Source organism: Aethalodelphis obliquidens, unplaced genomic scaffold (genome assembly GCF_003676395.1).
Source record: "Aethalodelphis obliquidens isolate GAN/ISIS:26980383/991018 unplaced genomic scaffold, ASM367639v1 scaffold20, whole genome shotgun sequence".
Lineage (NCBI taxonomy): Eukaryota > Metazoa > Chordata > Mammalia > Artiodactyla > Delphinidae > Aethalodelphis > Aethalodelphis obliquidens.
In genome coordinates, this window is record NW_020837964.1 from 5,061,171 (window position 1) to 5,087,614 (window position 26,444).

At 47.2% G+C, this 26,444-nt stretch overlaps 1 protein-coding gene across 1 annotated transcript in view; it reads right to left on the reverse strand.

The window, feature by feature from the left end:
* CDH13 (cadherin 13) overlaps positions 1-26,444 on the reverse strand; it is a 1,012,715-nt gene that overhangs the window by 91,454 nt on the left and 894,817 nt on the right. Inside the window, exons 9-10 of the mRNA XM_027119160.1 lie at positions 13,674-13,856; positions 6,087-6,340 (exon numbers count right to left, since the gene is read on the reverse strand). Of these exons, the coding sequence (XP_026974961.1) occupies positions 6,087-6,340; positions 13,674-13,856 (437 nt within the window). The remainder of the gene's footprint in view (positions 1-6,086; positions 6,341-13,673; positions 13,857-26,444) is intronic.

Sequence of the window (26,444 nt, forward strand, 5' to 3'; positions counted from 1 at the left end):
TCATTTCACTGTTAGAGGATGTTGGGCAAATACAGTCATTTCCATTTTAGCGTAATTATCAGTGAGCTGCTCTTTCTGACAATATTTAGCCAACAACTTCAGGTGCACGAGTCCACTCCTCACTGGAGACACTGAAATGTCATCGAGAAATGCCAGATTCCTGTCTCGTGTACACGGAGGAAGGCTCCACCCTGAAAGCTGAAGCCTGTCTCGTTGTCACTGCAGGTTGAGAGGACAGGGTGTGGGAACCAGCTGTTTTACAACACGTCAACGTTCACATGACCTCGAAGCACAGAAACTTTCTAACCATCAATTCAAATAATAAGGGAAAACAGAAATGTGACTGCCTAGGTAAAGACACAAAGAAATCTTTATATGACAAAAAGCATTAATAACATCAACACATTTGCAAAATATTTTCAGAAAATTCTTCAGAAAATTAATGATGCATTAAACAATTTAGCCACAAGCATGTCCACTGACCTTTTAAAAAATAATTTCACATAATTGGAAACAGTCTAAATAGCCAACAAGGGAATGAATAAATAAATAAGTATATTCATGTAACAGCATTGTAGAATGCATACTATTCAGTGAGGAAAAATAGTGGCTATTTCTTGATATGGAAAGCTGTTCGCCATATATTGGGAAGTAAAAACGACAGGTTCCAAAACAAAATGGGTGATGTGAGCCAATTTTGAAAATAAAAAAGGGAAATACTCGCACATGTGACTGGAGATATACCTAAGCTGTTAAAAGGGGATTTCCTTAGGTGGGACGATTACAGATTTTTACAATTATCTTCTTTATTCTCAACTGCTTTTCAAAAGTTTCCTCCATGAACTATCTTAACTTTATAATAAGGATAAGAAGATACAAGTCATTACAAAGAAGAATTTCATCTGTCACTAGCCCACCGCTGTCCATTTTGATTTGGCTAAGCACAATGCTATGGGCTTTTAAACAAGTTTTAGTAACTCAGGCTTTTTAGTGAGAATATTCACTCTGATGCCTGGACACCTCCTGTCTTTAGAGTTACAGGCTTCTCAGAGATCAAGACGCCTTTCACTGATTTTAACATTCCCTGGTGAGATAAAAGAGGGCATGACAGTGGCAGCGGCAGAATCACTGTGCCTGAGATGGGCTTTCCATCACAGAAGACAGGACCAGGAATGAGTTGGAATTAAGGTCCTAAGCTGTATGGGGGCTGGGAGTGGGGAGGAGTTTCCTGTTTTGACAAGGGAAGGAGCCTGTCCTCAGGCAGGAGGTCAAAGTGCCTGTCAACTTGGGGGCAGGACCTGAATCAGGCTGCTTGGGGTGGAGCATCTCCTGCAGTGCTAAGATGCCTTGAGGGCCTGGCCAGTCATCTGAGAGGAGATGGGGTTATTGGAGCTGAGGCACAGAGTGTCTTGGAGTGAGATACTGATAGAGATAGAAATGCGGGGAGGGGGAGAGACAGAGACAGAGACGGAGAGAAAGGAGGCAGGGGGTGGGGGGTGGGGGGAGGAAGCAGATGGAGGAAAAGGGGAAAAAGGAGGAGGAAAGAGAAGAGAGGAGAGAGAGGAATGGGAGGAAGGAAGGTGCAGAGAGTCAGACAGAGAAGAGATGGCCATGAGACATGAGAGAAAGATGGACCTAGAGGGAGGGGGAAGATGCAGATAGAGACAGTGATGGGGAGGGAGGAAGGGCAGAGGGAGACAGAGAGGGAGATAAGGAAGAAAGGTACAGAGCAAAGGATAGACCAAGAGTAATCGGCACAGAGAGGGACAAAGAGAGAATGACAATGTGGACACAAAGAGTCACACACGCAGACAGGGACACCCGCATAACCTGCACAACTGCAGAGCCCAACGCCGTGCTATTGCCGGGAATCAAGACGGGGGCAGATGGCGCTGGCAGCATCTTTTTGCATGTGCCTTTGTCAGCTGAACTCAGAGCTCTCCTTGAGATAAAAATAGGAGTTCTCAGTTCCTCCCTCTTCCAATGCCTGCTCCGCAAAGAATCATTAAGACAACACCACCACCACCACTCACAAGGTCATCGTGTCTTTCTGAGAGTTCTGGGGAGCCAAGTGCGGTTTATTAGAAAACCAGGTCCCAGCCTGGCCCCTCCCCTCAGCCCTGCACAGCCTCTGCACACACAGCCCATCGGGGACAGTGCTTCTCGTGTACAGGATCAAAGGCTGCAGATAATTAATGAGCCTTTTCTCCCTGAAGAGCTCCTGTGACAACAGCTCAACGTGTCCGGGATGTTATCCCTGCCTTTGATGGGCTCAGAACCAGCACCAGGAGAGGAAGGGTGGAGGGGAGGGGAGAGGGAAGGGGCACAGGGAGATCCAGTCAGTGCCAGGCTGAGAGAGGGCCACTTCTGGGCAACTCTGGATCCCAGCAGGAAGGAATGTGTCTGAGGAGTCAGGCCAGAGAGAGAAATGTGCATCACACACACATACGTGCACATGCACATACATACATACACAAGCATTTATTTTGCTTCAATGCTGGAAAAGTGATTTGTCCAGACACCGCTCAGCCACACCCATTTGTAAATGTTACAGCTCTTAGGCAAACGGCCACAGAAACACCTCAGCTATATTTTCTGAGGGGACTCGTGACACTGAAATTGGCCAACAGTGGCTCTCCGTGGTCCCTGATGACTCAGCATCCATTCCCACCTTCTGGGAAGAGCCTTCTGCATTCCTTTGGGAAACCACCAGCCCAGTTCATTATGGTTGGATGCTGGGTCCACGGTGGGCCCACGCACCAGGACTAGCCCCGGGCACACCCCATCCTCCTGCCATTCTGGGTCAGAGACAGGTGTGTGTGCAAGTTGGCTCAGTGAGACGCAAACCTGGCCCTTGGGCAAGTATTGATACTACTGGTCAGGAAGGATCTCCTTCTGCTGGTAGGACTGGCATTGCTAGAGGCCTTGACTCTCTACAGCCATACAGATATGGCTGAGGATGAAGCCAACCCAGGCAAGTGCAGAGTCAAGAGGTGGGGAAAGAACATATTCTGAGCACCTGAATTCTCATGCTGGACGTCCTCGTCCTCATTTTCAGTTTTGTGGGCCAGTACATGCATTTTTGGCAAAAGTCTGAGATGGGTCCTGGCCACTCGTGACTGAGGGTCACAGCTGTAATGAGCAACTGTAGAAACAGGAAGCTCTTCAGAGCTTTCTATGCTCCTGCTTTTTACCGCCAAGTCTCACATCTAGTAATTTACAAATTGCTTTCTCTGATCTCCTTTTCTCACAGTGGGCGCCACTGATGCTGCACCCGAGATGGAATGGAGGAGCACCGTCACCCGGTTCCGGCAGCCGGTCTTTGTTCTCCAGGGCGCAGATCCTGGCTTGGGGCCCCTCAATGTCTTCTTGGCTCTTGCCAGTCATGCGCTCCCTCTCCAGGCTCCTGTCTCCCGACTCAGTTTGCCGGGGCTGCTATCCGTGGCCGCTTGCCACGCTCCAAGCACCACACTCCATTTGCCAGATGGGATTTCCTGCCTCCTTCTCAATTAGCTGCCTGCCGTGGGGGTGAAGAGGGGCAGCCACATCTGGGAACATCATCTCTCTTGCCTGTCAAGATGCCCTAAGTCGGGGGTGCATGGCTCCAGCTCAGGTAAAGTGGACTCGCCCCTGGGCATGTGAACCGTGAGCTGAGTGACACAAGAGTGGACAGTGGCTGGAGGTGGGTCACTCTCCCTGTGAGGTCCTGCAGTGCCAGCCGATCAGGGCCCATTACCTAGAGACTCAACAGTGCCCAAATTCCTGTGCTATCTTGGCCCAGTTCTAAACATATTCTTCAATTCTATAAACTACTCAACATCACTAATCATCAGAAATGCAAATCAAAACCACAATGAGATGCTATCTCACACCTGTCAGGATGGCCATCATCAGAAAGACCACAAGTAATACATTCTTAAGAGGGTGTGGAAAAAAGGGAACCTTTGTACACTGTGAGAGGGAATATAAATTGGTACAGCCACTATGGAGAACAGTGTGGAGTTCCTCAAAAAAATAAAAATAGAACCATTATACGATCCAGCAATTCCACTCCTGGGCATACATCCAAAAAAAAAGAACACACTAATTTGAAAAGATACATGCACCCCAATGTTCATAGCAGCACTATTTACAATAGCCAAGATACAGAAGCAAATTAAGTGCCCATCCACAGATGAACAAATAAAGAAGATGTTTTATATATACACACACACACACACACACACACACACACACACACATGATGGAATATTACTCAGCCATTAAAAAGAATGAAAATCTACCCTTTACAACAACATGGACGGACCTAGAGAACATTATGCTTAGTGAAATTAGAGAAGACAAATACTTTATGTTATCACTTACATGTGGAATCTAAAAAAAAGAAAACAAGAGGTGTATATAAGAAACAGAAACAGACTCACAGGTATAGAGAAAAAACTAGTGGTTACCAGTTGGGAAAAATTCTATAAACTGTGTGTAGAATCTTCCAGCAAATTCTCCCTTTTGCCTAAGTCATCCAGAGCTGGTCTTAAACAAAGAACTCTGAGAGACCCACCTCTTCCACTGTCTGTCCCACCTAAGTAGTACCTCTATTCCCAGATCCCGACACCTGCCTCAGCCTCTCCCCATCACATTAACACTGTCATGTCTGGCAGCATCCCAAGTTACCCAACAAAGGCACAGCCTCAGGCTTAGCAACATCAACCCCATTTAAATCCATTTCCTACCCACACTGGAGTCACCTCTTTGTAGAAGTGCAAATCAACACTTAAGCTCCCCTAAACACATCCTAAATTTGTACAACTACCTTACAGTCTGTTAACCTACAGGTTTCCCGATCTAAGTACTTAAGGAAAGCTTTCTCTTTGATGTTTACATTGTATGTTTCCTTTGCCAGATACTGAGCAGGAAAAGGGGAAAAAAAGGAGAAAAGGAAAAAAAGAATGGCTACTTCAGATTTACATTAGTACAGGATTTGGTATTATTTTGTACTTTTATCTAGTTTGTCTGGCATTTCAGAAAGTTTTGTTGTAAAAATAAATCCCCCTTTTGGGTTGGAAAATAACTTCTGCTACCTTGCTCCACGGTCCTGTGGCTGATGCGAAGATAGCGGCACATTTTCAGCTGTTTCAAATCAGGAAAATAAGACATGTTCATTTGAAGTGCGTCTAATACTTGGTTATCGGTACCTCATATGAAGAGATTAGATTTTGGAAGAGGAAGATTAATTACTTTCTTTAGCGGAGACAAGCACGCATTTGGACCTGCGTGTCAATGTGTTTACTGTGAAACGTCGCACCAGCGAGGGCATCTCATCTCCACTAGCATGAGATGCACTGTAGATAATGACCATTTAATTAAATCTCATTATGAAAACCCCTTCTTTTGAAGTACTGGACAGAGCTTAAGAAATGAACGCTGAAAATTTGAACTTTTTTTTGGCCTGCCAATCATCAGCGGAAAACCCAACCCCGATGGTCCATTTCTAAGTACCAGGCAACGTCTACTCCTTTCCCTTCTGACAGTTCAGAGTCCAGAGCACTTAGCAGAGAGCATGGACTTTGCAGACTGTACTGCAATGGTTGCATCCTAATCTCTTCCACTACAGGGCAGTGTAAGCTGGGCAGTCTTGAGCAAGTTACTGAACCTCTCTGAACTCCTAATACCCTTAACTGTACATGGAGTTAGCGTTTCTCATCACATTGTGGCAGCTGATAAAGTAGGTGTCTGAGATGCAAGGGGCCGTATGTGGCGGCTCCTTTCTCTGTCCCTTCCACACTGTGCTTGGCACCAGCAGACCCCTCTGGACATTTGAGAACACAGCCCTGGAGCTACTCTCCTCCCGGGCTAGTCTATTGCCAGGAATCAGGTGCAGGGGCAACATCCGCACCTAGTAAGCCTGGTCCCCTGGTGCCACCAGCCGCCAGCTCTTCATTATGACACAAACTTCCTGCTCACCCAGATCATTAACAAGTTTAATTTAATGGTAGTTTGTCCCTGACAACACAGACCCTGCAACCAGAAAAGAAAAGCCATTGCTGCCCGCCTCCCTCCCGTCTCAGGTTACCCAGCCGCCCACTCACCTGATGGTCTGATGCTGCAGGGAATCAGGGTCTGTGGCATTCACCGTCAACAGCACGCTGCCCACGGAGATGTGCTCTTGCTTGGTCACCATCATGGGGTCCGGGTGGAAAACCGGACCCTCATTGACATCCAGGACGGTGATGTGGACGGTTGCTGTGGAGCTGGGGCCGTAGGAGACGTCGGGCACCAGCGGGTCCTCGTTTTCCACTTTGATCAGCAGGGTGTGAAAGGCAGAAATCTCATAGTCCAGAGGCTGAAAGGCAGAGAGAAGGGCTCAGCACGCGGGTCTGCCACAAAGGGCAGGTGCTTTTGCACAAAGGCCTCTGACAGTCCCCGAGCCGTGTGGACACTCAGGGGTGGATCCAGGTTCTGTGGGCTAAGAAGCTTGATGCAATTTGGGGTACTCTTTAAGAAAAAGAGTATGAAACATACAGATACAAAATTAGGTATGGAAGTTGTTCCTTTTTTCAGATTGAGAAATAACTTACAACAATTACGTGAGTCTCAGACACCTGGATCCTTTGTTGTGAGATCTCTTTAGGTGACTCCCTGGCAGCGCTGACATTAAAAGCCTTCCCACCGGTAGCCTGTGACCTCACAACTCCGGCACTCATGGGGGCTCCAGGGGGTGCAAATTCTTCCAGTAGGGTGTCATGTAGAGAAGAGGATTCGGGAGGCTGACACACAAGGGGTTAAGCTGCATGGCCCTTCCCCACCTGAGGGCACTGGAAAACATGGGGGGGGGATTTTTATTTGTCCCCATGACTCGGCAGCTCTGTAGCCATTTTCTGAGCAGGGGACAGTGATGCCAGATACATGGCCATGCCTGGGACAGTCCCACATATGGCAGACTGTCCCACCAATGAGCAACCCTGCTGAGGCCCTTTCCAGGTGATTCTGTAAAGGGGCTGATGGTAACCACCTCCCTTGCTGCTGTGTAGACTAAATCAGAGGATATTAAGGAAACCCCATTGTAGACATTATTAATATGGTGCCCTGTCCCTTACAGAAGGTCATGGACGACATTCACTCGGTCACTTCCTTTCTAAACCATGAGATGCAGTGATGGTGACATTTCCTGTCGATGGGGGTGTGTGTGAGGAGACATTTAGGTGAGATAAGGACACACTGCTTATTTCAAGCTATTTTCCTAATGTTTCCTGGGAAAACAAGTAGCTAACTCATCAGACCCATGACATAATGGATATTCTTGCTGGGAGGACGAGACTAAAGTGAGTACAGGGAGGTGATTCACACTCAACCAGAAGGAAGGAAATGGCAGCACACGTCATAAGGGATCTGGGAATGTGGCATCAGAGGTGAGAATGGCGAAGCTGGGGAAAGAGCTGGGTGCAGGGGGTAGAATCTGGAATCGGGCAGGTTTAGTTGGGAGAGCTTTAGGCAAAATTACATTCTCTCTCATAATAATTACAGCTAACACGCACGCCCCGCACTCCACACCTGTGAAAGTGCACCCGCACAAACACACATGCATATATATATGCAGAGGCGCACACACACACACACTGGAAGTACTGACCGCGGAAGTGCTTCCTGGCTGTAATAGGACCGCCCCTCCCGCCTTCACCTAGAGCAAACTGCCAACAGGGTCAGTATTAAGATTTTAAGAGCTGACAGATACCAGGCTGTTGGCACCTAGGAGCTACCCAGTTATATTGTGGTTTCATCCCTGGAACACAAGAATAATGTACCACTTCATCCTCCTTTCTAACATAGATCTCTGTCCTTCCCAAGTCAAGCCCCAAATCTGCAACCCCAGTGGAATAAATTCCAAACATGGGCCAGGGAGCTGCCATGCTTGGAAAGCGGAGTTATTCATCCTAATGAGGACACTGAAGGGACTGGAGCCTTGGGTTTGCTGGCTAGTGACAGTCTGCCGGGCAGCATCCTGAGCAGGATGGACACACAGAGCGTCCACCTCTCCTGAGAACCTTCTCGACCGCACCCCAGCACGGGCAGACCCAGCCAGGCAACCCGAGGCCCGAGGGTTTCTTTTATACCAGCTCCCAGGAACACACCATCTTCCTGGAAGTAAAGTTAAGGACAGCATGCTGCGACTATGAAATCCTGAATCTAGCCCAACTGGATTTTCTACAATGATGCAAATGCCGGCAGGGTGGGGTTTTACTGAGCTTCCTAGCTCTGCAGGGCTCTTAACAGGCAGCAGATGCGAGGCCAGCAGGGTGAGCAGCAGCAGGACAGCGTGGCGCGGCGGGGCAGCGGAGGAGGGTCAGGGCCCCGACAGCAACGGAAATCTTAACATTTGTCTCCTAAGGCTGTGGTGACAAAGCACTAGGTGGCTTAATACAAAGCTTAATACAAAGAAATGAACTGTCCCACAGTCCTGGAGACTAGAAGTCCAAAATCAAGGTGTTGGCAGGGCCACGTTCTCTCTGAAAGCTCTAGGGGAGCCCTCCCTGCCTGTCCCAGCTTCGGGCGTTCCCTGGCTGGCAGCGTGTGAGTCTGACCCCTGTCTCCATCATCACCTGGCCTTCTCCCTGTGTGTCTCTGTCTTCACACGGCTGCCTCCTCATAAGGACACCAGTCATCTTGGATTGGGGGCCCATCCTACTCTATTATGCCCTCATCTTAACTCACTACACCTGCAGTGGTCCTATTTCCAAATAAGCCCACATTCACAGGTTCTGGGGGTTATGACTTTAATGTCTTTTTGGGGGGAGGCACAATTTAACCCATAAGAGTGGGGTACCCACAGCTCCCCCCATTCACACACATGTCTTATAATATATTTACATATTATGTATAAATATACATACAATATTTGATCTGCATCACAACCCCTCATTACTTTTCGTGACATAATCCATCTCTCATTGTGCACCGACTGTGTGCTAGGAGGGCCTCGTGTGCATCATCTCACCTAATCCTCACCTTACCCTCATAATAGTAGGTGATTTTAGACCCTTTTTACAGATGAGGAAACAGGTTCCGAGAGGTTAAGTAACTTGGTCAAAGTCACACAGCTAACAAGTGGCACAGAGCCGAGATGCGATACAGGGAGTCTGATGAGAGAGTCTGAGCTGATAACAATAAACTGCTTTTGGTACAGGGTGGTATTTCCACAAGTAATGCTGATGGGGACTCAGCCCTCTGTCCTGCCTTGGGACACTTCATTCATAACAGGAAGCAATGCAGCTTAGTAGTAGAAAGCGCTATTTGCTCCCAGAGCCAGAGGGGAGGGGATCAGGTCCTGGCCATAAGAACTCTAATGAATAACTACTGGACCACAGGCACATCACTGCATCTCCTGGAGCCTCAGCTTTCTCATCAGTAAAGTCCTAGTACCAAGGATTGTAGTAAGATCAGAGGAGATGATGCATGCTGGGTGTTTCACACAGCAGCTGGCCTGGAGTCGGATACAATAACAAGAGGCTGTTAAGACAATGAGGAAGAGGAATATGGGGTAGAAACAGCTGGAAGAGCCACTGCCCTCCTGCCTTGCCTCTTCAGGTATGTTCGAGGCTGACATGCCTCAGCAGAATGCTGGCTTCTGAGGAATGCAGATGTGAGTATGGCACAGAGAGAGGGAAGGAGAGAGAGAGAGAGAGAGAGTCCAGCCTTTTCCGGAGAGGAGGACCTCTGCAGTGCTTAATTCCGTTTGCACAAAGCTGGGTGTAATGACACCAGTGGGGCGATGCCCAGGGCCAGTCTACCAGGAGCTGATGAAACGTGGGTCTCTGCTCCCACCCCTTCCGAGGCCTGCCCTGGGTCATGCTGCATTAAGAAGCCCTCCATTGTCTCGGGCATATGACCTGATTAACGTGATTTGTTTGGTGTCGGGTCTCTGTGTCAGGGACGGGAGGAAATTGAAAACACTTCCAATAAAGTTACAGAGATGCAATTTGACTAATATTTCATCAAGTGTCAAAAGAGGGTGTGGACCACTGTTCTGGAGGATTTCAAGGCTGGAAAAGCTGGCTCTCATGGGAAGGGTAAAGAATCTGGGGTTTGTTGTCCAGAGGAGAGAGGCTTTGGAAGTGACCCGACAGTAAGTTGTAAGCCTGTGACAGGTTTGGGGATCAAGGATGCCTGCTTTCTCAATGCTTCCTTCTCCTCTGAGGACAAAAGAGAGAACAGAAGTAAAATGCAGGGTGGATTATATTCAGCTGAAAGAGTAACTCTTTGACAGTTTGGAATAGGTTTACACAGCAACTAAGGGTGTTCCTGACTAGAAGGTTTTAAAGAGGACTCGGCTACTCATTTGGCAGAATTGTTAGGATTTGGTCCTGTAGGGAGGAAGGACTCCCCCAGAAACCACACAGTCCTGAGACCTCCTCTAGTTCTCCCGTATGCCGACTGCTAACTGGGTAGGGCAGAGCTGCTTGTGGTTGGGCTGCAGCATGGCCATGTCCACCCACCTCTCATTGCAGAGGCCCCAGAGGAAAGATTCAGACTTTCCAGCTTTCCTTGCAGCTGAGGGTGGGCACGTGTCATCCGGTCAGTGACACATCATTGGAAATTGTCTGGAGGACCCACGGAAAACACATTTTTTCCCCTAATGAGAAGAGAGGGGCCCATGAGGGCACATATACTCTCGCTCATGTGCCTGGCGGCCTCCTTGCTTCCTGCCTTGGAACACAGCAGCAGGAAGACGTGATGCCCGGGGCTTTGACAGCCATTTTATGTCCATGAGGAAAACATCAGAAACATCTGTGGTGCCACCTGCTGGCTCTCGGACACCTTGAGCTGCCAGCCAACCCTGGATTGGCCTACCTTCATCTAGTTATGAAGACCATGAAATTCTCCTGACTATTTAAGCCACTATCAGCCTGGCATTTGGTTACGTACAACTGAAAGCATTCCTAGCTACTGCACTGGGTTGCTAGCAAGGTGGAGAGCCCAGGGAGCATGGTCAGGCCAGCCTCCAGAAGGCTATCCTGGGGCTTGAACTCAGGCGCACTGAGTAGCAGAGAAAGCTCAAGGCCCTTTATACAAATTCATGTGGCAGGCAGCCAAAGAGGGGAGGCCTCCATCCCAATTCTGAAGCAAAGGGAGTCCACTTGCTAGTAAAATGGAGGCCCAGGGAGGGCCCCAGGCTTTGTGGGCACCTCCTCCCCAGGAACTGCAGGTGGAAATTCCTTGTCCTACGGCAGTGCTCATCCACAAGGCTGTGCTCTCCTGGGACAACTCTCCCTCCTGTTCTGACACTGCAGGTGTGGGGCAGGCCCAGGAACTTGCATTTCAGCTAGCATTCCAGGTGACTCTTCTAAATGCTAATGTTTAAGACTCACAGCATTGTGGGCCAAAGCGGGAATGTGGGGAGAGGAGGACACTCTTTTCTAGTCTAGCTTTGCTTGTATTTTATTTTCCTCAAGCTGTAGCAAACACAGGTCGGGAGAACGGTGCTCCTGCAGGGTTTATGGCGGGGATGTATATTGACCCAAGCTTTGTCTTCCAGCTGCAGGTTTGGAAAATTGCCTGATGCCTTCTATAGATACAGGGCTAGCCTCAGAGAACAGCCAGTGGCTATGTTTTATTTTTTTTACGACTTTCACAGCTTTGAAACTATAGCACTGAATGTAGGAGGGCAGTGCCAGGATCTCCTGGGAGTCCTGGCAAGGGAAGAAGAATTGGGAAGACCCAGAGGCTGCTCTTTTCAGGGAGACGTTTGGGGCTCAGTTCAGACGAGGTTCTGAAAAGGACAGGGAGAAACCTAGACCCCTCATCCTCTGGAGAAAGCCGGAAACTTCTCTGAGATCTGCCATTCTCAGTGGCTCCAGGTTCTGCCCCCAGGGACGTTGTGGAACTTTGTTGGTGTGAACGTTTATATGGCCCTGCGGCTAGGCTGAATACTGACCCCACCCCCCAATATGTCCATGTTCGAATCCCGGGAACATGTGTTACCTTACATGGCAAAAGGGACTTTGCAGATGTGATTAAGCTAAGGACCCTGAGCTGGGTAGAAGATTCTGGATTATCCAGGTGGGCCCAATGGAACCACAAAGGTCCTTAAAAGAGGGAGAGAGGTGGGCTTCCCTGGTGGCACAGTAGTTAAGAATCCGCCTGCCAGTGCAGGGGACATGGGTTCGAGCCCTGGTCTGGGAAGATCCCACATGCTGCGAAGCAACTAAGCCCGTGCGCCACAACTACTGAGCCCGCATGCCTAGAGCCTGCGAGCCACAACTACTGAGCCCATGTGCCACAACTACTGAAGCCTACGTGCCTAGAGCCCATGCTCTGCAACAAGAGAAGCCACTGCAATGAGAAGCCTGCGCACCGCAATGAAGAGTTGCCCCCGCTCGCCGCAACTAGAGAAAGCCCGCGCACAGCAACGAATACCCAATGCAGTCATAAATAAATAAACAAATAAATAAAATTAAAGAACACTGCACAAAAAAAAAAAAAAGAGGGAGGCAGGAAGTCAAAGTAGGTGTGACAATGGGAGCAGAGGGTCAAAGTCAGAGAGAGATAAGATGCTGGGTTGCTGCTTTGAAGATACAGGAAGGGGCCATGAGCCAAGGAATGCATGCAGGCGACCTCCAGAAGCTGGAAAAGACGAGGAAGCCAATTCTCCCCCGGAGCCTCCAGAAGGAACCAGCCCCACCGACTGTAGCCCTGTGAAACTGATTTTGGACTTCCGGCCTCCAGAACTGTAAAAGACTAAATGTGCGTTGTTTGAAGCTCCCACGTCTGTGGTCATTTGTTACAGCAGCCCCAGGAAACGAACACAGGCACCATGTGCCAATCACATATTAGCTTGTGAACTCCTCACAACAACCTGGAGCGGTGGGTTGTACCATCATCCTCATTTTACAGATGAGGAAACCGAGGCAAAGAAAACAATTAAGCATCTTGGCCAACGGCACACAGGAAGTAGGTAACAACGTTCCTGCTCGGTCCACTAATACGATTACTATAAACACAACTGCTCCCTGCTTTCCAGGCAAATTGCTGCACCCACCAGAAAAGAAGCTGTGTTCCGAGGGACGTCCTAGTCTGGCAGCAGCTCTCCCAGAACCTCCCAGATCCCTTCCTCCAGGACACGGGGACCACCAGCCTCACATGCTCTGCTGCCACCCCCCTCCTTCCCACAATTCTGAGCCCTCCCATTACATTGTTGTCACTTTCCTTCTCGGTCCCCCTGTAGCAGAGAGAGGTCAGCTTGCTGGGCAGCAGTGCTCACAGGCGGTTTCACACGGAGAAGCATCCCGTGTGTGTAATTATATGCTGTGTTTGACAGTAACTGAGACTCTACTAAGAAAGGTTAAGAAGAACTGTAATAATGCACAATCTGACCATGGGTCTTTAGAAAACCTTCACAGGTCCCATTTTTGCATATCTTTGATAATTCATTATCAAGTATATGGAGAATCTCATTTAAAAATTAAGGTTTTTTTTTTTTTTTTTAAGGTTACAAGGAAGTTTAGGTTTTCCAGAACCTGTAGAACAACTTGGTTTTATAGCCATGAGAGTACAAGCACACCCCTAAGCTGAAGACTTTTCCCATTTTAATTCCAGGAGGAGGAGACAGCGGCTGGTCTATCCTCGACCTGGGGCCCTGGGTGCTCGGGCGAGGAGGGAGGGGCAGTCGGAAGCACCCTTACTTTGACGACGGAGAGCATCCCCTCGTTGGTTTGCGGGTTGGTGTGGATCTCGAAGCTCTGCCCAGGGTTCCCGTTGATGATGGTGTAGGCGGCCCTCCACGCGCCTGTGGTAGGATCGTCCTTGTCTTCAACTGTCAAGTTGACAATAACTCCCACGGCTCCTTCCTCGACTGTGGCTTGAAACTGCAAACAAAGCAGACCATTACTGTCACTATTTTGGGGAAAAAAAAAATCATAGTGAAGACCACTGATGGCACTCTGACCATATGCCTGGTATTGGGCACATTACCCACACCATCTCATTAAATAATAAAGACTAACAGAGGAAGATCACGAAGCTGTGTGTGCCAAAAGATGCTATGCTTCCGGTTCTCTCAGCCTTATGCGGGACCATGAGGCTGAATTCTCTCCTACAGGATGTGGGCAGAAGTGATGTTTGCGGGGCTGGCCTGGGTTCACCTGGGCGGAGGGTTAAGAGAACAGCTGTGCCTCTTCTCTGGGCCCCTTTCCTTCTATCTACCTGGATGCAGACAACCAGGAGACCCAAGGGGAAGGTGGAGCCACAAGAGGGAATGAGCTTGGGTACCTGAGTCACCACATGGAGGTGGGTGGGAGCCCGTCCCGAACTGTTGTTGAATGAGAAACAAACTTGTATTGAGTTTGAGCCTTTATGCATTTTTGTTTGCATTTGTTTTTGTAGCCTTGTTACTGAATGCAAATCTGTATGCCCAACGCACAGTGGGGCCAAACAATACTGAAACGTCAGAGTTTGGAGCAGAGAAAGGTTTACTGCAGGGCCAGGCAAGGAGATGTATGCCTCACGCCTTAAAAACCCTGAACTCCCTGAAAGCTTTCAGCGAAGCCCTTTCACAGGAAAGGTGAGGGAGGGTCATGGTTAGCTGTTGCAGACTTCTTGGTGTCAGATCCTTCGTTCCTGAGGTCAGGTCACCGTCGGGTCACGGTGTTCCTGTAAACCTCCACCAAAACAAATGTTACTCTCTGTTCTGACAAGTAAGGGCAAGGTCCCAAGGCTCAACTTTCGCCCTCTGAGGTCCAGGCCCTGGCTGAGAGGAGGGGGTCCCCGCAGGGGCCAGTTACCCTGCCCGGGAGCGTTCGTCCAGCACCCAGGCTGGGTCCTCCCATCAATGCCCAGGCCCGGCTGGCAGTGCCCTCAGGGCCAGGTCCCCAGACCCTGCCCAGCCGTCATCACTGAGGGAGCCAGGCACCCACGACCCAGCTGGCCCTCAGGTACCTTAGGCCACCCAAAGGTTCGGGCAAAGCAGGCCGGGTCCCAGGGACCCAGGGAGACTGCCGCCACCATTAGGTAGCGGAGGAGGGGACGGAAGAGAGGTTCCCGTGGCCTCAAGGCCCAGGCCCGGCCAGTGGGCGGCCATGGCAAGGGCTCTGGAGCTCTGCGGGACACAGCCCCCAGCCTGTCCTGGGGCCCCCCAGCTCACCCACCGCCTGAGGCCGGGGAGGGCCTGGAGGGCCCCAGGGAGAAGGCCCCCATCCACCTCTTACCACACGGAGATCCACCTCTTACCTCTTGCCAGGAGGACCACCCCGGGCGGACCGTTGGCCGAGCGACCTCTAACTGCCACACTAAGTGTCTCTTGCTAACCCTCCTGTGCTTAAGGTCTTGCGGTAACGGTTGCGTGGTAACGGCTGTGCACCCGCCCCGCCCCATTACAGCCTCACCCACCCTAAACGACAAGGTAACCAGATAATCACACCGCCATCGCTCATATATGGAGGGACGGGGATTGGAACCCCAGTGTTTGACTCCAGAGCCTCTGCTCAGTTGTAGCATCCTCCTTAGTGAAGGAAGCCGGTTTCATCCCTCCCACCCCTTGCCCACACCTAGCATGACTTTAAAAGGGAGGAAACATTTTTCTAAGGTAACGTATAAATCAATTGTTTGGAGCTTTGTTGTGCCTGTGTTTTTGTTGTGACACATCTCAAATATTTGTTGCAAGTAGGTGTGGTGGAAAAGAAATCAATAAATGAAAAATCAGCTTAGACAGAATTTCACGAGTCATCATCAGCACATTGCTTTGAGCTGGAAGCATAAAGTATTGTTTTGGTGCTTACCTCTGATACACTACTGGTGAATAGTAATCTGCAAATATTTTATACACAAGTAATACCAATAAGCTGACAACAAGAAGAAGAAATATCCTGGAATTTCAATTAGTAGGAAAGAGAATCTAGAGACAGTAAGATGATGTCAGAAAGCCCTTATGTTCAAAGACAAGTAATTTGAGAAATGACGTTTCAAAAGGGTGGCTGATTAATTCACTTGCAAATCATTAATCACAAGCCATAATCTTGATGCCTTGGGGGAGACAGGAACTAATCTGTCTATCACAACTCAGCAAACCTGGGTGAGCCGTTTCCCTTCCCTACAAGCGGTGCTGGGAAATTCCTGGAACATGCGCACTGGATGGAACGGAGCTGGAGCGAGGGGAAGTGGAGGATACTGTCACACAGAAACAGCTCCACGAGACAATTATTTTGACCTGATTCCTCTGATTCTTGTTTAAGTTAGGCCTAACTTCTATCTTTCCCCCCTCATCACAAAAATTATGGAATTCCTGAGCTTGAAATCTACACTGGTGGATCCCAGCCCTGTTAGAATCTCCTGGAGGGCTTTTTAAAAACACTGTTTTTTTTTAAAAAATAACCCTATTCCAATTCAGTTGGTCTGGGGTAAGGCGTGGGTTTCAGTGTTTTGTTGACCTGCCCAGATAATTCTAATACGTAGTTTGGACAGAGAAGCATGAGAGTTCAAGGTCAAGAAGGGCCAAAGTAGGGATGTGAGAGCCTGCCCTTGTGCATTGCAAGGCTGCCTGGGTCCCATGCTGAGGGAGGGGCCTGCAGTGCATGTGGGATCAGCAGGAAGGAGAGCTGTGATCAGCTACTGCTGTCTGCCATGCGTCCAGGAGTGGGACACACGTGTTATCCAATCCCACAGGTGGCAGATAAAGAAACAGGCACAGAGAAAGAAGGAAGGAAGAGGTTGGTCCAAAGTTCTCGAGTGAACCAAAGGTCAGATACAAATCTCCTGGACTCCAGTAACATCTGCTTTCCACAAGTTCTATTACTCATGCCCACTCAAGAGTCCCATTGCTTAGGCCGGTCCTCCACCCCCTGCTGTGATCCAGAGACAGAGGACTGATTCTCTGTCCCTACTGATCACAGCACACCTCAGCTCATAATCTGTCCCTGTGGCTGTTCTGACACCTGTACCTTGGGACACCAGGCAGACAATTCAGTGGGTTTGGGAGTGCTAAGACTAGAGGATGCTGGAAACCATCAGTCAGGTATGAATGCCATTACATCCAGTCCACAGGTGAGAAGTTACTTTGTCAAGGCAGGTGAATGTCACATTGCTGAGAGGAAGACACTATAAGAACAGATCACGATGAAGAGGCTGGAGGCTCCAGGTGTGTCTGTCTTGTTCAGGGCTTTCTCTCCACCCCTTGCACGATGCTGGGTGCATAGAAGGGACACAGTAGGTGTTTGTTGAGTGAATGAATGGTCTTAAAATAGGAAATGGGGCCTGGCATCAAAGGTGAGGGCTGAGAGGAAATGTGAAGGGATGAAGCTATACAAGAGTGAGACTAAGAGAGACTGGCATGGTGACGGATGCCTGATTCTGCCACTTGCTTGCATGGTGCAGGGCAGGAGGGATGGGTTGACCTCCCTTGATCTCCAGAACATCTCTAGCAGGGATGCCTTATGACTTTCGAAGACACTGGGTACGTTACGTTTGTTGGTCCCTCCTACCACACTTGATTTTCATAGGCTTTAAAAATTTCATTTTTTCCCCCCTGATGTGAGGAAAAAAATTAAAATTTTCTTTGACCCTAAAAAATGCGTTTTTTTAATGGTGCCTGGTCCCCAGTACACAGCACAGTGCTGGACACATGAAGATCTTCTGGATGAATCGATGAATTTGTAAAATTAATACTTAGGCCATGTATAGGTGAGAAAAGCCTGTGCAGTTTCTCCCATGACACCTTTTCATGACACCAACCAAGAGGCTGGTGCAGAATACCTTTTCAGTGTGTGGGCAAATGAGTCCAAGTGGAACGGGAAGGTGATAATGTTTTAGAAATTCTCACAGCATGTGTTACGACCCTAATATATCCTTAGATGTAGTAATGTGTCCACAGCCACATTTACCTACCATCCATCACCCATCCATCCATTTATTTATCCTCCATTCATCCATCCATCCTTCCATCCACTTATCCGTCCTCCATCCATCCTCCATCCATCCACCCATTCGCCCATCCATCCATATTCCAGCCTGTCAGCCAACAAATACTTGTCAAGCGGCTTCTGTGTACCACGCATGATATAGTATTAAATTCTAAAAAATAGAAAAATAAAAAAATAAATTCTAGGGATACACTAGTAAACAAGACAACAGACATGGCATATGTTTAATTATAAAAATATGTGAAGTGTTGGGCAAGAAATAACATAGTCCTTGGAGAGCCTGAAGCTTGAAGGGAGTGGTGAGAGGGCGTGGTGCCTGACCCAGTCTAGGGAAGGTCATTAGGGAAGAATTCCCTGAGAACTGAAAGAAGAGGAGTCAGTGAGACGAAAGGGGAGAGAGCCTTCCTGGCATCTGGAACAGCAGGTGCAAAGGCCAGTGGTGAAGGAAGCACGGGGCAATTGTGGACCAGAGGGAGGTGGGTGTGGCTGGAGAGCAAAGGAGAACTCGGGGAGAACTGTTTGCTATTGGACCCCAGAGGAGAGTTGCGTCAGATTATGCACAGCCTTGTGGGCCAGGGAAAGGCATTTAGAATTTGTCTTGAGAGCCAAGTGAGGTCTAATCAAGGAACTGGATTATGTTTAAATCTACTCCTGGGAGAATTCAGAAAAAAATCTTTAAATACCGAAAACATTCAATACAATTATTATAGTCTTTGTTAAGACCATTATCTGATTCTTGCATAAACTATAAAGCCAGTTTCCTTGAGCATCCATTTAGAAACTCATTATGGCTTAATTAAATACTCATTCTATTAATTCTATTCAATGTTTAACCCCATTATGTAATTCAAGAATGGAAAATTAAGTAGATTAAAATGAAACAGTACCATTTTATATTTCTATAGCAATGCTCACTCTGTGATTTAAAAACAATAGACAGACATTAATTTACCATGCTAGAGCAGGAGGAATTACGGATTGTAACATTACTTCATTTAATTGGAAAAAATAAAGTTACTTTTCTGTTAAACTGTGCAGCAAATCAAATACGAGATGCAAAACGTGTTTTTACACCATCAGTGTGGGCGACTGTCTTGGGACATATTGAGTTTCATTGGCTCTCTCCTCTCAATTCAGAAAATTTCATTTTCTTTTCTTTGCCAAGGTGAGGTGAATTTTGTGATGGACATTTAGGAAGAGACTACTTGGACTTGAAACAAAGGTTATCCATCACCAGGGGAAGAGGGACTTGCATTTTAATTTACACTGAGAATGAACACTGCTCCTCACAGAGCAAAGAGTTGGTCATTAAGGTTAACCTGGAAGATGGAAATAACGATCAACAGGCTAAAAGCCACAGGTGGGGCAGAAGTGACAGCTGATGACTTTAAGGGACAGGACACATGCAAGCCTGCCTGCTTGATCGCTGGAGTCCAGGTTCATGAGCTGCCAACCCTGGGGTTTCATGGAGAATTGATGTTGAACTTGAAAAGCAGGGATACAGTCATCTGGGCCCTGGCTTTGAAAAAATTAAAAGATAAGGTCCCGGAAAGCTTTACACACTTCAGTTTCTATTTGTGCGGATAAAAGGGTGAGGGAGACATCATCAGAAACTGAACTTGCAAGCACTTTTATGAGTCTGTATTTACATAAATGATGCAGCTTGTTGGAAAAATCTAATTTCTTGCTGATAGCCTAATGGGTAGAAACTGTGAGTGCTATAAATAAGATCATACATTTAAGGATCCTGGCATAGAGTAAGGAATCAGTATTTGTTAGCACTGGTGATGATGATCGATTTCATTCTGTATCATATGAAATACTTACTAATAAATTGGAGAATGTGACTCTCTGTTTTTATCACAGTCTGCCTTCCATTGTGGTTGTCTTGTATAGATAGCTTATTTCCCTCGGTGGGTGTGGAAGAAGCTCTTTGCTCTTCAGTCGTGTATTCCTGACACTCACAAGCTTGCATATCCTTGTCTTGATCTTTATCACCAAGACAAATGATGTTAACTTATCACACGCACATTTAGAAGGGATAGCTGCATCAGATATCTGGTTTCCTTCTATCTATGATTAGGAGTCATCCTGGGGTAGAAAGATGCAACACCTCATTTAAATAAATAGTCATTAAATGTCTATTCCATGGCAGGGGGTCTGCCAGGCATAAGAAGTCCAGCAGTAAATGAGAGGGACACTGTTCTCTCCCCTCATGGGTTTACAGCTCAGCAGACTGACACACTCCCTCCTGATCACCCCATTTCCTTCATATGCTTTGCTCACACAATTCCTTTTCTACCATTTGTCCACTGTCATTCATCCCAGGCTGCATCTATGTTTGGACATGACTTAGTTTACAGCTAATGGTCATTTTAATAAATGGTGCTGGGGCCACTGGCTAGCCATGTGGAAAAAACAAAGAATCTGGATTCCCGACCTCACACCATACAGAAATTGTGAAAGGTAAAACAATCAATGTTTTAGAAGAAAACATAGGAGGACATTTTAATTCATCTTACAGTTAATGTTTATGTGTACTTTATATATATGTAATATAATGTAAAATATTTAAAATATGTATAATATAAAAATATAAAATGGGGCTTCCCTGGTGGTGCAGTGGTTGAGAGTCCACCTGCTGATGCAGGGGACATGGGTTCGTGCCCCGGTCTGGGAGGGTCCCACATGCCGCGGAGCGGCTGGGCCCGTGGGCCATGGCGGCTGGGCCTGTGCGTCTGGAGCCTGTGCTCCGCAATGGGAGAGGCCACAGCAGTGAGAGGCCCGCGTATCACACACACACACACACACACACACACAAATACATATATATATAATGTAATTATATATATAAAATGCACATAATATAATATAGATAATATTTAAATAACAAATTTAGTAAGTATAGAGTTTATTCAGTATTTTAAAGAAGGCTTTATGTCTAAGAAGTGATGAACAGCAGAGCCCCACAAGGGACTTAGGTTACTTGGCTGAGAACCACGGTCTGCTCATCAGCTAGCCCTCAAGACAACTGTGCCTACTGAGTCCCTCCCTAGCCATGTCCCAGTAGGATGTGCATGGACAGGCCCCGAAGTAATACCGAGATGGGAGGGGACCATTCGGGAACCCAACAGCCCATAATGGCCCTAGACATTGGTGAGCATCTTTTACTCATTTCCCATCTAGTCAACACTCTCTCTTCTCTAAATATCATTTTCTCTTTGAAAATGAAGAGTGGTGTCAGCCCTTTGGTTTTCAACGCCCATGGGAGACAGTTCACAGAGAGAAGACGTAAAGCAGATGCTAGAGCTGGGATTTCCGGCAACTGTGAATAGAGACTTCCCCGCCCTCTGAAGCGCAGGCAGCCTGGGGCGTGCGCCTATCAACTGTGAGACGGGTCTTGTCTCTGTTTCCGAAAATGCCCAACACCACCTCTTTCATGAAGTGAGAACGCTATAATTAGACGTTCAACTTTGGGATCATTTTTGTCTAGAGAATACAACCCGAGGGGAGAAGATGACAGTGTACATGTGTTGGAGGGTCTCACGATAAGAAGAATGACCAGTTTTTCTCTATTCTCACTGAGAAAAAGGACAGTGAACTAAATTGTACGTCACACGCCAGAGATGACAACATTGTAATGGTGGAGGGCAGTCTTCCTTTTCTGAAGAGTCTTAAAGTTTCCGAGCAGATTTAGCTCAGGGTGCCTGTATCCATAAAACATCTGAGGAAACGATACCTTCCCCAGCTCCTGCTGAAAAGAGTGTTACTAGAGGGCCATTTGTACCACACGATCCCAGCTTTCGTTGCCAGAGCTGACTGGACCCAGAAGTGGCACTGGACTCACAAGTCACCAATCTATTGGCTGCTTCATGAACGACCAGATGATTTCTCTAAGCATATGAACTCAGAGAGATACAGGCCATATAATCAGAGGGCAAAGGGTCCTTAAATCCTAAGTTTCTGAGTAGAAGAGAAATGGAGTGGCCATTTTTTGTCATTTGGACATGAACGAATAGATGCATAGAGAAGCCAAAGAAGGGACACACTGAAAGAAAACCCAGGAGACCTTGGGGGCGCTCAGAGACACACAGATGAGGAAGCACCCTTGATCTCGGACTGTGTTTCTACTCCTTGCAACTAATGGAGCCCTGGGAAAACAGCTGTGGTGGATGGATGTCTGTCTCTCTCAGGACGTAAATGTGGTCCTTTTGATGAAGACTTGGGTTTCACAGATGTTTCCTCAAATCTTTTTTCTTTTTCTCTTTTACATCTTGCTATGGAAACTTTCAAACAGCTATAAAAGCAGACAGAATGAAGTGATGAACCCCACGTGCCATCATCAGGCTTCAAAGATTTTCAACTTATGCCCCCATGTGCTTCATCTACACGCCCACTTCTCCCCATGCCTGTCCTGTTCGGAGCAAATCCCAGACATATCACTGACTCTGTAAAGATTTCACTGCTTGTCGCTAAAAGTTAAAAACTCTTTTTAAGAGAACAGAATCAAGGTCCTCTCCTGATCCAACTAACATTAATTTCTTCTACTGACAATTATTGTGTTTTTCTTTTGTGCCGGATGCTTTACTAAAACTATAGCCGCGGTAAAGGACAGTTAGAGACTGGCCTATTAGACTTCTCCACGGGTTAGGAGAGTCTTCTCAGTTAAATGTTACTGAACAGGTGAGGAAACAGAAAAGCTGAAGGTGGAAACAGTTCAATGATAATAAGGAATAGCAGCTCGATGACAAAGAAACATGTGCCTGACGGGGGAGGACTCTCCAGAGCCGCTGGCATGCCGGGCAGTGTGGTTCTTGGTCCAGGAGAGCCGAGGCACGCGCCATCTAGTGGATGTGACCCCCAACCCCCCAGCCCAGGGAGCCCCGGGCCGGGAGGAGAGCCACATGCCTGGAGGGCTGCGTCTGGGGTCCTGTTCCAACGAGAGGAAAGACCAAGTGTCACGCAGCCTCCCAGCTCTACAGGTGCCGGGGGATGAGCCAACAGGCAAGAGAGGGAAACAATATTCACTTCGTGCTCCGGCAGGAATTATCCTCCCCTCTCCACTCAGTGCATTCTCTTCCGTATTGATTCATTTCCTAGGAGGAGTTTCCATGGTTGCTGCAGACACAGAGGAGGTGCTGGGTACCCAACTTTGGAGGAAGATGCCCAGCCAGGTTCTGGCTTGCTGGGGGCCCGATGGTCCACCAAATTTGTTTTTGCAATTCTTCCTCCACGTGACCTCGCCTACCGAAGCTCCTCGGATTTTCCAATTACAGATGCATACTGCAGCTAAAAAGTGAGTTTTCAGGAAGAAAAGACTCAAATACTGAAACATATCTTTTTGTCCTCAAAACAAAATGAGAACACACAGCCACTGAAGACTGCCAGAAAAATAATACAGCTGGGCAACGGTTCTCAAACTATGTTCCCTGGAACAAACAGTGTTTGAGGGATGGTGCAGGAGTCCCACAAATGTACCACATATTTTCCTCTAAACAAGAAAGACTGAAACTGCCCGAGGAATCTGCTAGATATATTTTATCCGTTTTGTACATTAGAGTTCTTGTCTAAGATTTTGCTTGGAAAAAAAAAGTTTTGCTGCTGAAATGAAGTTTGAAAATCACTGCCTTAGGGAACTGATGAAATAAATATTACATGTGATGGTGAGAGAAAAATAAAAACCAAGGAGCAAATATGCGTGCGTTCTTTTTTCTCCACATGCCCGGTGTGGAAACTTTATCTCATCTGACATTAATATCTCTCCTTCGCTTGAGCTTCTCTTTTTAAAAAAATGAAAGAAAAGGCAAAACACATTTGTACATTTGATGAGATAACTGAAAAATAGCTTAATTTTGAGAAGCAAAGAGATTTTCTGCAGGGATACGCATTCGACACAAACATCTGAATCTGGATGAAGAATGACTTTTCTTTAGGAACAATAGCATGGTCTGCTCTAAAGACTTAGAATTTGGTTTATGCAATTCTGCAAATTTACAGGTGTGGAAAATTCAGTGAAATGGGGCAAGTTCTGATCTACCTCTAACTCACGGGTAAATTCTGTAACTTCTCTGAGTCCAAGTTTGCTTATCTGAGGTGTAGGGTATCAGGCAAAGCAGGAGTTCTTAATGCTGACTGCACATTAGAATCACCTGAAAACTACTCATGATCTGAGGTCCCACATTCAGAGATTCTCCTTGGGTAGGGCCTAGGCATTTGCATTTCTAAAAACTCCCCCAGATGGTTCTGATGAATGGCCAAGCAGCTGTGAGAACAGCTGCTTGAAATGACTCCGAAGGCCCCCTCCTAGTGTTAGGATCGAACTTTAAAAAGATCATTGTGACCTGTTCTAGCTTGTGTGGGTCCTAGCCGGTGTTGGGAGTGCCAAAGAATGCCACTGGTGGGACCCTTGAGATTTCTTACAGTTCTCTGCTCCAGGGGTCTATAGGAGCTGCTAACGGACCGACGGAATACATTTGCCAATGAAATCACAGGGGCATCTCCTGGAGGTCATCTTTTTCATTACCTCCAACAGGAATCCTGTACCCATTAAGCAATCATCCTATTCCTCACCCCCACCCCCCACCCCCCACCCCAGCCCCTGACAATCAACAACCGACCTTCTGTCTCTATGGATTTACCATTCTGGAAATTTTATAGAAATGGAACGACACAATATGTGGTCTTCTGTGTCTAGCTTCTTTCAATTAGCATACTGTTTTCCAGGTTCATCCCTGTTGTAACCTGTGTTGGTACTGTGTTCCTTTTACTGGCTGAATAATATTCCACAGCATGGATGGACCACATTTTATCTAACCATTCTTCCATTGATCAACATGTGGGCTGTTTCCACTTTTTGGCTATTGTGAATATGCTGCTCTGAACATTCATGGACATGTTTTTATGTGGACGTATGCTTTCATTCCCTTGGGCAGATACCTAGGAGCGGAATTGCTGGGTCACATGGTGACTCTGTGTGTAATGCGGTGGAGATCTAAGTCATTCACCAACATGCAGAGAGCGCTTGGGTGGCACCTTTTAAACACATGAGGCCATGTACTGTTTGCCGTCTTCTCAGAGCTCACTGCCCCCTCCCATGTGAGCAAAGGCAATATTTGAGAATGAAGCTTCTCTCTTTGAATGGCAGGAGGGGTTGGGAAGAAGGGGGATCTATGGGCGCCTTATCTCCTTTGACTAACCGACTTCAGGTAGCCTCCTTTCCCCTATTTGCATGCGGTATCACTCAGCTTAATGCAGAAATGAGACGGACACCCCAGAGCTCACGGAGAAAAAGCCCTGCTCCGTGTGTGCCCCTTGCAGCTGTTTCTAACTAGAGAAAGTACATCTTTAATCTCCTGAGCGGTAGGAAAATCGACACACTTGGTTAGGCTCCTGATGCTAATGCCCCAGTACAAATAAGGACACGAGAAACCTTCTGCTTTCATTACAAGGGATTTGTACAAATTCACACATGGAATTGCCTTACAGCTTCTAATTTATATTTAAATCCCAAATGTCACTGTCAGAAGAAACTACTCTAAATCTATTGTCTGTGTCTGCACCATTGATTCCTGTTTCAAATAGACCCCATGGGACCAACTGTAATTCCCATCGGCACCTCTGCATATTTCTGCCCAGAGGTGGCTTGTGGTGCTTCTGAGAACATCTGAGTCCCACAGGTAGAAGAGATGGATGAGAATCATTCCCTTGGGAATCAGACCCAGTGAGAGGGGAAGGATTAGAAAAATCATTCTCTGTCCCTTCTGGGCTCTGATCCCAGGGTGGAGTCACACCGGAAGTCTGTGTGGGGAGAGAGATGCCCCGATGGCCATCTTTCATGTTGAAAAGAATGAATGATGGAAAGTTACTCATGTTTAACACCCCCGAAGCTCTATAACATATTGGCTGTGTGACCTTGGTCAAGTCACTTAACCTCTCTGTGTCTTGATTTTCTCATCAGCGCAATGAGAAAAATAATAGTCCCTACCCTTATAGGATTATTATGATGATTGAGAATATTTATAAATGTCAAGATGAATGCCAGACACGTAATAAGCAATATAGGCACATTGTCATGATGAACACAGACAGAAAGAACACAGAAATGAAGTTTGTAATGGTGCACATCAATTACAAGGAATGTGACCAGAGAAATAAACTTTGTTCTTTTGGGCTTTTTGTTGTTGTCGTTACAGTAGACTAGTTTTGCTAAATAATATTTCTGACAATATAAATTTCCCTTGTTGTCTACAACTACTTAGACTTGGTGTCACGTATAATCAGAGGTGTCCTGACCAATAGTACTTTTTAGAGCGGTGTCCTGACCAATAGTACTTTTTAGTTCCTAAATGTATTTTTAATCTAATTTAGGGTTTCTTAAGAGCAGTGCTAGTGACACTTTGGGCTGGATAACGATTTGTTGGGTGGGTGGGGGGTCCTGTGTAGGATGTTGAGCACCATCCGTAGCCTCCACCCACCAGATGCCAGGGGCACCCAAGCTGCAGACATTGCCAGATGTCCCAGGGGAGCGTGTGTGTGTGTGTGTGT